At 42.1% G+C, this 13457-nt stretch overlaps 2 protein-coding genes across 2 annotated transcripts in view; one reads left to right on the top strand and one right to left on the bottom strand.

Annotated features, from left to right (window-relative positions):
• The first annotated feature begins 34 nt into the window (after positions 1-34).
• ndufa5 (NADH:ubiquinone oxidoreductase subunit A5) lies at positions 35-4146 on the top strand. Its single transcript, XM_084346203.1, has 5 exons — positions 35-115; positions 2116-2160; positions 2408-2524; positions 2770-2835; positions 3943-4146. Exons 1-5 carry the CDS (start codon positions 95-97, stop codon positions 4042-4044), a joined length of 351 nt encoding a protein of 116 aa, XP_084202329.1. The 5' UTR covers positions 35-94; the 3' UTR covers positions 4045-4146.
• Positions 4131-13457, bottom strand: part of cog5 (component of oligomeric golgi complex 5) — a 55578-nt gene continuing 46251 nt past the window's right edge. Inside the window, exons 14-22 of the mRNA XM_084346204.1 lie at positions 11935-12030; positions 11294-11404; positions 9398-9460; positions 8192-8295; positions 7264-7501; positions 7034-7110; positions 6257-6383; positions 6099-6178; positions 4131-4781 (exon numbers count right to left, since the gene is read on the bottom strand). Of these exons, the coding sequence (XP_084202330.1) occupies positions 4655-4781; positions 6099-6178; positions 6257-6383; positions 7034-7110; positions 7264-7501; positions 8192-8295; positions 9398-9460; positions 11294-11404; positions 11935-12030 (1023 nt within the window). The 3' untranslated portion in view covers positions 4131-4654. The remainder of the gene's footprint in view (positions 4782-6098; positions 6179-6256; positions 6384-7033; positions 7111-7263; positions 7502-8191; positions 8296-9397; positions 9461-11293; positions 11405-11934; positions 12031-13457) is intronic.

Here is a 13457-nt window from a genome sequence, read left to right as displayed (position 1 = left end):
GCGCACTGAGCTGTGGGTGGTGCTGTTTAAAGAACCGCCGACGTCATATTTAGTGGCCGGAAACGACGGACGGGAGACTTGTCCGCAGACAATAATGGCTGGGCTGCTGAAAAAGGTACGAGTAGAGGTCATGGTTTGTTTAAATGATGGAAGAAAACGCGGTGAACGGTGCAGAACTAACTAACTCAGTGTTGTTTGTACTACATTGTATTAATGTGGTTGATTTAAACGGGCACTGTTTTCCGTGTGTTGTGTGTTGGCTAACATTAGCTAACACCTGTTTTGCTAACTTGTCTAGGTAGGTTAGCCTGGTCAACTAAGTACAGCTACTTACAGGCTGCAGTTCTAAGGATTATGGTACGATAATATTTACTTCGTAGTAAATGTATACTACAATGTGGAAGCAGTAATGATAGCTAACCTACTATAGTACCCTTCCGCTGTGTTGTGCTACATTGCTTCAAATGAATTAACTATGGTAATTGTTGAAAAAACTGAACATGTAGAATACTCACAGGTAACACGCTTACTTTACAATGTCTGATTTCCTGTAATTTGCCACTAACGTTAGAGGTAAAATAGGAAACGTTTTAAAGCTAGCCATAGCATGTCATGTGTTAGCATACACTGGTCACACATTATGTTGACATCCAGATGGTTAGAAGAGATTTGGGGGATTCTGAGAACATCAGTTAGTCTTTGTGAAGGACAGCCTGAGTTTAGTAATGATCGCAGATGAATCACATGTTTACCTGTGTGGCCTGAATGTAGCTGACACTGAAGGACAAGATGCAGCCAGTGTATTCAACGCATATGGAGAAGAGAGTTTACACACTGAGCTGTCACAGAAGTCCCAACGACACTAACTACACTGCAACATCTTTCATGAGAGTTACTTTCTGTCTATCTTACTTCAGGTTAAGTAAGGTACTCCAGCAGCAGGACTGCTGCACTGGCAACCTTTAACTGACTGCAGCCAGTCATTAACACAGCCACAGAAAGATCAGCTAGTCCGGCTTTTTAAAGAACACCTGCTGTTATTAAAGTGGCTGTAAATGATATTAGAAGGCAGCTCATACTGCAGTTCTGTTGGTGAATATTATTAAAGATGGAAATATCTCCACAGCAAACTAGTTAAACTTCAAGACCGAGCTATACATCTTATATTAATCTACATTTTGAAGGCTCATATACACACATCCTCTAATTAAATCAAACAAATTTTATTTATATCGCCCAAAATCACAATCACATTGCCTCAATGGGCTCTACAATCTGTACAGTGGACGACATCCTCTGTCCTCTGACCCTTGATTCAAGTGAGGAAAAATTTGCCATGTTGAGGAATAAAAACAACCCATTCAACAGGGAAAACAGATGGAAGAAACCACAGGAAGAGCCACAGAGGAGGGATAATAATAACAACACATTATTATCATTATTATTATTACTATTATTGTCCCTCTCCCAGGACGGACAGACATGCAATAGATGTCACATGTAGGTAGTTTCTCATATTATTGACATTGTAGCATGGTAAAAAGATTACAGTATACTAGTGTAGGGTGTGTAATAGTCCCACTGCAGATAGGTGCCACTTGACCTGCCATATGTTTGATAAAGTCACCATTTTGTCCAACTATACACGTGTGATTAGTAGTTGACTGTATACAGCAGTGAAAATTCTGTTATACGAGGTTCTTTAAAAATAAGTAAGAAAAATTAAGTTTGAGCTTGATAACTGGAGCCTGAGCGATATATCAGCTGGCTGACATTATCAGCTGATACTGGCCTTTCACAGATATCAGTATCAACACATATGTTTTCTGATATGCACTGATTGTGATAGAGATTATTATAGTACAGAATATTATGCTTGGAGTAATAAATAATGATTAAATTCCCAGTGAAGTTTACTGTTTCAGTTTACTGATGTCATTTTATAGTTAAACTGTAAAATATCTCGTCTCTGTTGCATATCCTTGTCACACATGTTTGATATCCACATTTTTGAGGTCATTGCAAAAAATGTGTGCTGAATGATATATCGATATCCATAGTATTGGTTTCTTCCGAGGTGAAGTAACAAGTGTCTCTCCTGCTGTTCTCTTCCAGACGACCGGCCTGGTCGGCCTGGCAGTGTCCCACAATCCACATGAGGTGAGCAGCACACAGTACAGACACCACACACGGGTCCAGTGTGCACCAGTCACACTGCTGCACTCTTGCGAGAGGGAAACCTCCATCACATGGTGTGAATGCATGCAGTTATTGACTCCACAGAAAAATCAACCAAAAGTTAATCGCAGCTCATCAACACACTCCAGCCGACACTGACACATTCTCCAGGAATCTAACCCTCCAGGAGAGTTTGTTGCCTTAACTGATTTGCTCTGGTCTTCCTCAGCGTCTGAGGATTCTGTACTCAAAGATTCTGGCATCGCTGCAGACGATGCCACAGGACGCAGCCTACAGGAAGTACACGGAGCAGCTGGTCAACGAGAGGTTCAACCACGTCAAAGTGGTGAGTGGGGGTTGAAAAGTGATCCTCCTGCTTGATAATGTCTCTGTTTGCCTACATGTCAGTCACTTCTGCAGGAATAATGAGTCCCTATTTCCAGCCATGTGATTGACTGTTGGCAGGTTTTGATCCAATCCTCTGAAGTTGCTTTATAGAGTGTAGGTTACCACGGTGATGCAGCTTTATGACAGCTGAACACCTGAGTTCAACCCATATAGCTGACTAACCTTGTTCTTCTGTCTCCACAGGAGCCTGATGTTGAGAAGCTGGAGAAGAAGATAAACTGTGGGCAGATTGAAGAAGTCATTTTCCAGGTGGGTGACTGATGATGTATTTCACTTCAGTCTGTTCACATGCTGACACTGACACACATTACAGCTGTTTCGCTGATTAAAGTCCTACTTCTCACATCAACCAAGTTTGACTTGACAGTTGAAGGAGTCCCATTGTCATTAAGATAATTATTTCATGGCTTTACTTGGTGGTGCAGGTGAAGAGCAACAGAAGACAGGAGGAGAGGGAGGGAGATATATATCAAGGGGCCGCAGGTTTGAGTTGTTCAAAGGACTTGAACCTGGCTCTGGACTTTACCAACTGAGCTACTGTAGACATACTATTTTCAACTAGAATCTGGGCCATGTGAAGAAGTGAGCTGGCATTATTTTATGATGAGTTTATCCAGGTTCCTGGAGGATCTTCACATACCTCAGTCTCTGGAGAGCAGACTTTACAGTTCTTGGTTCCCATGTGTCGCCACCCCTGATTTCAACTTCCTACTCCACAGATTTTGATGGCTATCCATTTCAGTTTGCTACAGACACTTGAGGGAGGATCTGAGGAGGCTGCTTAATGACAGGACTCTGATCATAGTCTGTTAATCAGTGTCAATGCAACTGTGATATTTAGTCAGTGATGGTCTGTTCCCAGCTGTAGTGACTGAAGACATGGCAGTGTCACAGATCTACCAGTGCTGCTGAACTGTGTAGACTTCATGTTGATGACACTCTGCATCCTTGAAACAATCATCTGTATCTCCTCAACTGAATATTTCACATAATTCCAAAACTCCAGCTAAACATTCAGCATGTTTATGCTGTTTATCTCTCACACTGGGTGTGCTGGAAGATAAAACCCTGTATCTGTAGTTTGACACGTTAGAGAACTACAGCCAACAGCTAACCTGGTTATAGATTCAATAATTAATTAAATAAGATGTGTGTTATTGAGCTTTTGGTGTGTTTTTGACCCGAGACATCACCAGCCTAGCTGGTCCAGTCTTTATGCTAAGCTAATCACCTCCTTGCTCTCGCTCCACACTTGAAGAACAGAAATCTTTGTGTAAAGCATGATGTGAGAACTCAACTGTCTGTTATTCCTGGGATAATGTAAGTGCTACTGAATGCTGTGTGTCCTGTGTGTAGGCCGAGTGTGAGCTGGCTCTGTCCAGGAAGATGTCAGAGTGGAAACCATGGGAGCCGCTGGTAGAGGAGCCTCCTGCCAACCAGTGGAAATGGCCCATCTGAATACACCTATGTATACTGCTCATGTCATACCGTGTATGTGTTTCAATACCCCTGCTTCTACTCAAGTACTGTACAAATAAAAGTCCTCAAGATATTTCCCCATTTATTGTCATTGTTGAACTGTTGTACACCATCACATGAGTCAGTGTCTGGAGAAGCTCAATCCAAATCACTGGACTGAAAAAACAAACATACCTTCCTTTGCATCATTGAGATAAGAAGCTGTGTAATTGAGATATTTCTGGGACTACACTTAGTGACAGTCAGTTCTATTGTACCGGACAAGTTTCTAATGATATTCAGCTTTGGTCACTCAAGTTAAATTCTGGTAACGTGACAAAACCACGGTTTTGTTCAGTGAAGAGTGCCACAGTCGGCGTCATTAGAAGGGAAAAAAACTTAAACATCATGCTTTCCTCCCTTCATTCCTTCAGAATTATAAAAATTAGTTTTAGCTGGACTGCAGCTGCGGTGGTCACACATATTAAAGGAGCATTCTGTAGTGTTCATAGAGCTAAACCTGATCCAACAAACTTCCTCGGGCTTTCACGTGTGTCAGACGGAAGCTTCTGACTCTGCTCAGCTACTGTTTGCAGCTGCGTCCTCCTCCTCAGGCTCTGACCTCCTGTGTGCTGCTGGTGGCTCTCTGTAACAGCTGGAGCATGATGGGATAGATGGGAGCAAACTCCTTCCCCTGCCGAGCCCTCACCGACTGCACGTAGGCCTCCAGAGCGCCCCTTAGAGGACAGAGAGGACACACTTCAGTTATACCACTTGATTACAGCATATGAACAGCTAAAGCAAGTGTTTATAATGTACATGTCAGACATGACAGTTACAGCGTGGCTCAGTGCTAACTTGAGAGTACACAGAGGAAAATGATGGCTCGTGCTGTCTGTGGAAGTATTTCAATGTTGAAGATGGTTGATATGAAGCTACTTCTGACTTCTTTATAGACCCTATATTATCCTTTTATAAACAGTACTCTTACAATCTTGATGTAAAAAGACATTTATAAATATTAATGTTAAGGGTGTATTTTGTAAGAAATAGAAGAATTCAAGGGTTGCTGCAAAATCATGGGCAGCAGACTGTTGCCTCTTCAGATACAAGTGGAGTTATGAGACAGGACGGGCCGGGGCTAGCTGGTTAGCATGTCAAGTTCAGCAGACATCTCTAACACAGTACACACATCGTTGACACAACTTCAACTCTGTTGTTTCTTCACACTCTGATCATAATGGCTCTTATTTTAATGCTTTAAACTAAAATTCTGGCCAGATCTTACAGACTGCCCCTTTAAAAATCAAATCTACTGTCTCTTTAAGACAGAACACTGCTGTTTTTCTACTTCTGGTAGACAGTATGGTTGAAGTACTGTTCCTTTTCACAAAACTAAAACTAGCAATAAGAGAGAAAACATTTTTACATGTGCATGGAAGCAGCTGATCCATGTGAAGCTACTTTATATACTGTTAATAATGCATCATGTTATATAAGCGAACAGTGCTCGTTCAATGTAAATTCTTTGTTTTAAAAAAGTCACTCATAACTTACAATTCCACCTGTGCCTTTCCTGCTTTGACATGTCAAAATGTCTGTTTAGATGGAAACATAATGTGTGGTCACGTGCACTTTACACAGTATCACCTCACAGCAACTATTGTTCACTGGTCAACTTTCAAAATACAGCCAGCTCCATTTACAAAGGTTCCATCAGGTGAAGGCAGCTGAACCCATCCAACAACCACACTTAGAACAATGACTTGTAGTCAGCTGGCAAAAGCATGCCGTATTCAACATGAGCATGACACAGTTCACCACTAGAGGCCGATCATTCACCACAGATCAGATCACAGTGGCTTTTCTATGAGATGATCCGAGCCGTGTAAGTTCATTCAGTTTTGTTCCCTGTAAGGGCTAAAGGTGTTTGTTGATGGGATGGATTTCCCACATGGACCTTAGGTGTGTGCATGTGTGTGTGTGTGTGTGTTAGCTGTGAGGTACCAGCACTCTGACCTATAAAAGGAGCAAGCCAATGGAACAAAGGTTACCTGAGGAGAGTGAGCCTGTCTCTCTCAGAGGGATGATCATCAAGCCACTGGGAGTAACGGGCGATGGACCACTCTGCTCTCTGTGGGGGACAACGCTCTTTAGTTGCTGTAGTGATATACAGTAGTTTTGGGATTCATCTGTCAGTGTGTGTACGCACCTGGTGGGGTGACTTGAGCTCAGACGGGGCTCTGGTGAGGAGGAAGTGCAGCAGGGTGCTGTAGGGGATCAGGTCACCCACAGCTGGACTGCTGGCTATCAGCTCGCTGGTCTGAAACAGCAGCGGCCTGGAACATAGAACACACAGTAATATAATAATACGGTAATATAGTGTATTCTGGACACAGTCAGGCTGACATGACCATGTAGAAATGATATCACTTCCATAACATCAGTGTTTGATTGGCTTCCTTCCCTCCAGGCAGACAGAAGCATTCATGTATCATTCTGTAGCACAGGAGTGAACAACCAAATGGAAGCTGTACTTCCTATGAAGCCCATGTCTAGAATGCATTTAAGTATTGTATTATATTGTGTCTAAAGCACTGTATAATTACAGTCACTTGCTTTATAACAATACAAACTATAAACTGAAACAATATTAGTTGGTTGAACGGCTTTCTACTGAACAACAGTCCTTATTCAAACTGCTGATTTGGATGATCACAGGATCCGAGACACTGCTGGTGGAAAGATACACAGCTGTGGAGCATTTCAAACGTCACTGTCTGAGGAACAGAACTTCCATTTAGCTCCATTGTACTGCGACAGAGACAAATATCTAATGTGGACCAACTGCCATTATAGGGGTGAGCTGTGTTCACATCACTGCAGACAAACACACTTTGTGTTGGTTTGTTCAAAGAATCAAAGAGTACAAATGAGTGTGATGAGCATTGATCTTCATCATACATATGATGATTATGAGTGTACACACCTGAAGGAGCGCAGCATTCTGTAAGGTTTCCCCAAATCTGACACTCTCCTGCACAGAGGACCTACTGCCATCTCCATCTGTCTCACACACACACACACACACACACATTACATTACATTACAAACAGAGAAAGACTTTTCAGTCTGCTCAATGACCTCTGCATCTGCCTCATCATGGACACCAGAGAGGGCTTACAACCAGCCTGGAGCAGTCTCATCTGTCCAGCTCACCTGTGCAAAGTCAGCAGCCAGCCTCATCTTGCCGCCCTCCCCTAGCGGACGCAGCAGGCTGGTGTGGCGGACGAACAGCTCGATGGCCCTCTGAGCAATGGACTCTGTGCTCTCGTAGATGAAGTCCACACACTGGAAGTGTCGGAAGTAGTCAGCCATCACTCTGGAGATGAAGCCCTGCAGCTCCTTCATGTAGAGGGAGCATGGAACGTCTGGCTTATCAGGGCTGGACAGAGGCCTGACACACACACAGACACACACACACACAGACACACACACACACAGACACACACACACACACACACACACACACACACACACACACAGTAATGTGATTTCCCCAAGTGATGCCATTTACAAAAGAAGCTATGGTTGTTGACTCGGGATAGAACGATTATCAGGCCGATATTCAGCATTTTTCAGATTATTGGTATCAGTGATTTTTCTCTCAAATCACAGATAAAACAAACTAATCTAAAATGTGCTACTTTGGATCTGATGGAGCTTCCTCTCATACAATGTCCAGCCCACAATATTGTGATCTGATTGGTAACGCATTACAATTATAAGCCTATAAACAATGAAATAATCTGAATCTGTAAAGTAACCAAATGTATCAAAAACAATGTAGTGGGGAGGAAGTATGAATTAAATACTCAAGTAAAGTACTTGAAAATTGTACTGAAGAACACTACTTGAGTAAACTGTACTTCGGTTCAGAACACCACTGGTTGTTCTTAATGTTGACACCAAGATTGGCATTTTTACTGCAAATGATTATCTGTTATCAGTCTCCTTGATTTCTAATAATCAGTGTCAGCACTGAGAAAGCCAAACAGGTCGACTGCATCACACAGCACCTGAGGCTGTGACACATGCACGGGTAATATTGTGGACTCTTTCTTTGAACAGGCTGAATGTAGCGTACCCTGAGAAGTCTTCTTGGTGTAGCGTGATGATGATGGCCTCTATGGAGTCACTCACTGACTGCAGGAGAGGCTGCACTGCACTGCTCATCAGGTCCTGCACCCCCTGAATGAGACAAGAGGAGAACAAACAGTGAGGGGCTGATGTAACGTTCTGACTCCAGCAAACACAAAGAGCACATCACATGAACCTCACTGCTCATTACCTGTGTCTGATGGACACCCTGTCGCCACACAGTAGCAACTTGTGAAGTCACGTAGTCAAGTACATATATATGAGGTTGGATGACTGATATACATTTAGAGATATAGGCATATTGTCAGCTGTGGGGGTGTGTGTTGATTGGAGCACTATAATTTTAAGTGGTTTAAACCAGTGTTGTGAGGACATTTGTGCCGCCAAGTCGTTTTGGCAGTCTGTACCACATGAGCCACAATACAAATGTCATTAATTATACAGTAGATATTTTTCATTGTTTTAAATTTTCATAAAAATTATGTACGTCTATTTTTCTTCTCATACAAATCAAGCAAGAAGACATATCCAGCTGCCTGGATCAGAAATATAGTGTCAACTTTGACAAGGGGAGAAAACTCTTATCACATAATCTTCCAATAGTTGTTTAGTGGCTATTCTAGATTTTTCAAAAGATAGCTCTTTTTTTTCTTCAGAAAAATGCACATGTAGCTGTGAGACTGAAGTGTAATGGTACTACATAAGAGGCAAAAACAGACCTAAATACCCACAATAACTGAGTTCTTGTCAGCTTATCTTGACTAAAACTAACAATGATCAAATGACTAAATTGAGAGTAAAATCAACATTAATTTTTTTATTGGGAAAAAAAAACTAAACTAAATCAAACCCGGTGCCTAAACACTGAGGAAGAACAAATGCCACAGAAATATAAAAACGAGGTCTTGCACACTTAATATTAGATTCCACAAAGAATGAAACCAACTGTGCATGTCCCAGTTTTCTAATTCACAGTTATGAAGAAAGGATGTGAGCCTCAGGCCTTTGGTACATTGGCAGAACACTCCATTATAATAACATACTCAGAGGACGTCGTCCCCACAATGTCAGCGCAGGAGCATGTGGATTTCTACCAGGCATGTGTACTTAGGAAGATTTGCTTCAAACAAAAACCAAACAAACTGAGAAATCAATACAAATACAATGAAATAAAAACAGTTTCCTGTGATACCTCCAAAGAAGAAGAGAGGGCGTCTGCAGCAGCTGCCGGACACGACCCCAATCCTGAGACGATCTGCAGATGCAACAGACAGGAAGTCAAAGGGGACATCGGTGCTAGAGATAATTCTAGCTGTGTCCCTCAGCATAGGTTGTATGTGTTGTTGTATATTGTGGGAGCATGGAAGCATGTATAATGAAAGAATAATAAGTGGACCAAGTATGGATCACTGCAGGCAGATAGGTCAGGATTCCTTTTCTATAGCTAATTGATGCTAATTAGTACAAAAGCATCCTGCATGATATGTATTTGTCTTTGTCCCTCCTCCCCCCTCCCCCCTCCTCCTGCCTCTGTCTTCACACAGTAACATTGTAAAGGCTGGAGGTTGAATACTTAATGCAGGAGTACTCTGTTTTTTTGTTTTTGTTTTTGCTATTAATCAGCTGGGCTGCTGTGGCAGGAACACCACACATCTTTAATTGAGGAGGCTGAACACACAGCACCCTGACTGCTTGTCCTTTGATCCCCCTTTAATTTCCTTTGCTTCCTTTCACGTGTGTGTTTGTGTGTCCATGTGATATCTCTTAGGTAATAGTCCGATCACATGCACACTTTAGAGCGCTCTGTGTTACTGTGTGTCATCTCTGCGGACAACTGGGAGAAAAAAATTTAGTTAACTAATCACCCATGACTACACACACTACACACAGAACCTATAGTACTATGGTATAGTACAAGCCATGTACTATACTATGATGTACTATAGTATAATACAAGTACCATACTATAGTTCTAGAGTATACTTGTACTGTAGAACATACAGGAAAGCTATTATTGACAGAAGAGCAAACTAAACCAAAGTGATTTAAAACCAAGGAAAAAAAAAAAAAAAAACTTTGCAAGTTTGCAAATTGCAACCAAGTGAACACCCTCTGTCTCACTCTCCACTATGGTGGCTGTTGAGAAATGTGAGAGGCCCTCTGTAGAGTCAGCGTTTGGGTTGTCCTTTCTGGGCTACAGCAGAAGTCTAGCATCAATTCAAAAACATCTTGCCCAAAGACACTTTGACAAGTCGAATGCGGGGGCTGGGTATCGAACCAGCAACCTTTTAATCAGTGGGTGACCACTCTACTTCCTGAGCCGACCGCAGCCGCCCTGACGTTGCATCGTTTGGTATGCACATTAACCACTTGGCCACCGGCGCGCCTCTAGCAGTGACACTGCTCGCTCTCTCACACCAGGTGAGCAGTAACGATCCCGTCATGACTGAGTGCAGCCATCACCTAACATTTATGTAACAGACACCTATTCCTGAACAACAAAGAGCCACTGAACATGCAGATGAAGCCAGAAATGTTGTCAACACATCAGTGTATGTTGTAAATGTGAACAGAAGCTGTATGAAGCCTTGAGTGGCTCCAGAGGGAGCTGTGTGATGTCTGATCAATGTCTTCAAATTCATCTCTGACTGAACTGTTGGCAGTGGCGCTGCATTGTGGGTAATGTAGGTTCCGGGTTAACAAACAAGCAGCATCAAATTTAACTTTTTGAAACAGTTCACAATGAGTGAACTAAGTACTGAAATGGAGGTAAATTGAAGTTGGAGGATAGCTGTTAGACTTGATGTTTACTGGAGGACAAAGCTATGGTCTGTCTGGAGGCTACTGGATCTTGTATATTTAGCCTGGACTCAGGGTCAGGACTGTAAGAAGTGTCTGTAAAGAACTTTATTTAGCAGAAAAGAAGCTTGACATTAAAACCACTACAGAAATATAACATTATCTCCTCATGATAAAACATGACCACACTATCTTGACTGTTGTATGAGAGCTGAAGTTGTAGTTAGTGTGTTTGTGACTTGAACTCTAAGTGTGCAGGTGCATTGGTTCGGCAGAAGGAGCCTCCTACCTTGGCGACGGCCTGCTGTAGGCGGTAGAGGGAGTTGACCACAGCAACGTTTCTCCTCTGGCCCTCCGTTAATGGACCAATCACCTGACTGGCATCACCCTGAGTACTCAGCTGCAAACAGAGGGAGGAGTGACTGACTGATTGAAAAGTAAAGCTGGACAGACCACAGGGGGGCAGCGGATACAGACAGTCTACACACAGCAGAGCCAACTGGAGATAAATCCAGAGTATCCAAAACCAAAACAGAGATCATCCTTTTTCATTCACAATTTTAGAATTGCACACACACACACGCACGCACACACAGTACACACAGAGTACACACAGAGTACACATGCATGCACACAGAGTACACACAGAGTACACACAGAGTACACATGCTTGCACACAGAGTACACACAGAGTACACATGCACACACACAGAGTACACACAGGGTACACACAGAGTACACACAGAGTACACACAGGGTACACACAGACTACACACAGGGTACACACAGGGTACACACAGAGTACACACAGGGTACACACAGGGTACACACAGACTACACACAGGGTACACACAGGGTACACACAGAGTACACACAGAGTACACACAGGGTACACACAGACTACACACAGAGTACACACAGAGTACACACCAGCTGTTCAGACTTGACACAGAAGAGTTGAACGGTCTTGGCAGCATTCTTTGCCACAGACAGAGAGAGGTTTGGATCTACAGATGCTACATTCAGCTCGCTGCAAACAAACAAATATATTCATTAGACAAATTTCAAACCCCATTTAAAAACTGCAACCTGGCTAATTACCAAGCTAAACTGAAGCTTGGTTTCATCATATTTTTATCAGTAATAATTCAATTAATATGTTCTCTGAATTTGATTGCCATGTATGTGTGTATCTGTGGGATAGGGAGACTGATCATTTATGTTTTGGTATTATCATGAAGAATAAATGAATGAACAGACTTGTATGAAATGGTCTCGACAATAATTTATATAATGTCAAGTTATTGAAAATGTGTCACACATTCAGGGCTCATTTCACTGTTAACAATGCTGGAAGATCTGCAAGAATACAATCCAAACAAAGTGGACTTGACCAGTGCTGGACAATGTGGGTGTTGAATGGCAGACCACGCACATATCTGTCGGTCTTGTCCTGTCTTGCAACCTTTCTGGACTGAAATGCAAGCCACCACTAAGAGCATATTAGGAGTCTATGCTGAGTTCAGCTGTCTCACTCTCTGCTGAGGAAACATGCCAAAGAAATCGGTTATCAGAGACAATCATTTACTCAAAATTCCTAACGTTGCAAGCAAGAAGGCAATAACAAGGTGCTTGCTCCTTAAAGAGCCTCCCACTCTGAAACAGTGGACAGATATTGTAAACAACATATACAGTATGGAACGTGTGACATTTCATTTAAGATTGCAGAAAGAAAAGGGAGAAGAGTGTTGGTCTAAATGGTTACATTCCTGGCTCACAAGGAGTACGACAACTGAAAACTATGGTTGATGTAACTGTGAAACAAATGAATGTAAATGAAAATATACCATTGTATGACCAGAAACTCCTGTGTATTTCTTCCAATGTAATCATGTCACCTCGTGTTCACTGTTATAATACTAATATCTATATCTTTATTAATATCGGTCATTTGTAATTAGTGAAGAAAACAACACTGTCTTTAAATAGACTGAAGTGCCTCTCTGCCACACTGTCTGGTGTCGCTGTGCCATTATGTGGGTTGAAAAGTACTTCTATGCTCATTATTATGTGCTCATGATTAGCATTTTAACTAAGAATATAAAAGTATATCAGTGAGGAGGAACAAATGCTGAAGCAGCATCGGTCAGTTCTTCATATGTACTGTGTATAAGCAATGACATTTTAATTGGCCCTACAGAAAAACCCTGACTTATTTTATACTTCTATGCGAGTCACTTATTAAATGTTCTGAACAGGCACATGAAGCTGGAGACCCACTGCATGAAATGTCTGACGATGTGATTTGTGTTTCATTGCAAGTAATAGGCCAGTGCAAAAAAAAGGAAGAGCTGAAAGTTTTAAATATTTATGTTTTCCAAAATTAAAGCCTCAGCATGCTTCAGACTAAGTGCTTGTCGGACTGTTTTAACCGATTCATTCATGTTACTTTA

This window comes from Pagrus pagrus (assembly GCF_965226575.1).
Source record: "Pagrus pagrus genome assembly, chromosome: 23".
In the NCBI taxonomy this organism is placed as follows: domain Eukaryota; kingdom Metazoa; phylum Chordata; class Actinopteri; order Spariformes; family Sparidae; genus Pagrus; species Pagrus pagrus.
This window is presented reverse-complemented; position numbering and strand designations above follow the sequence as displayed.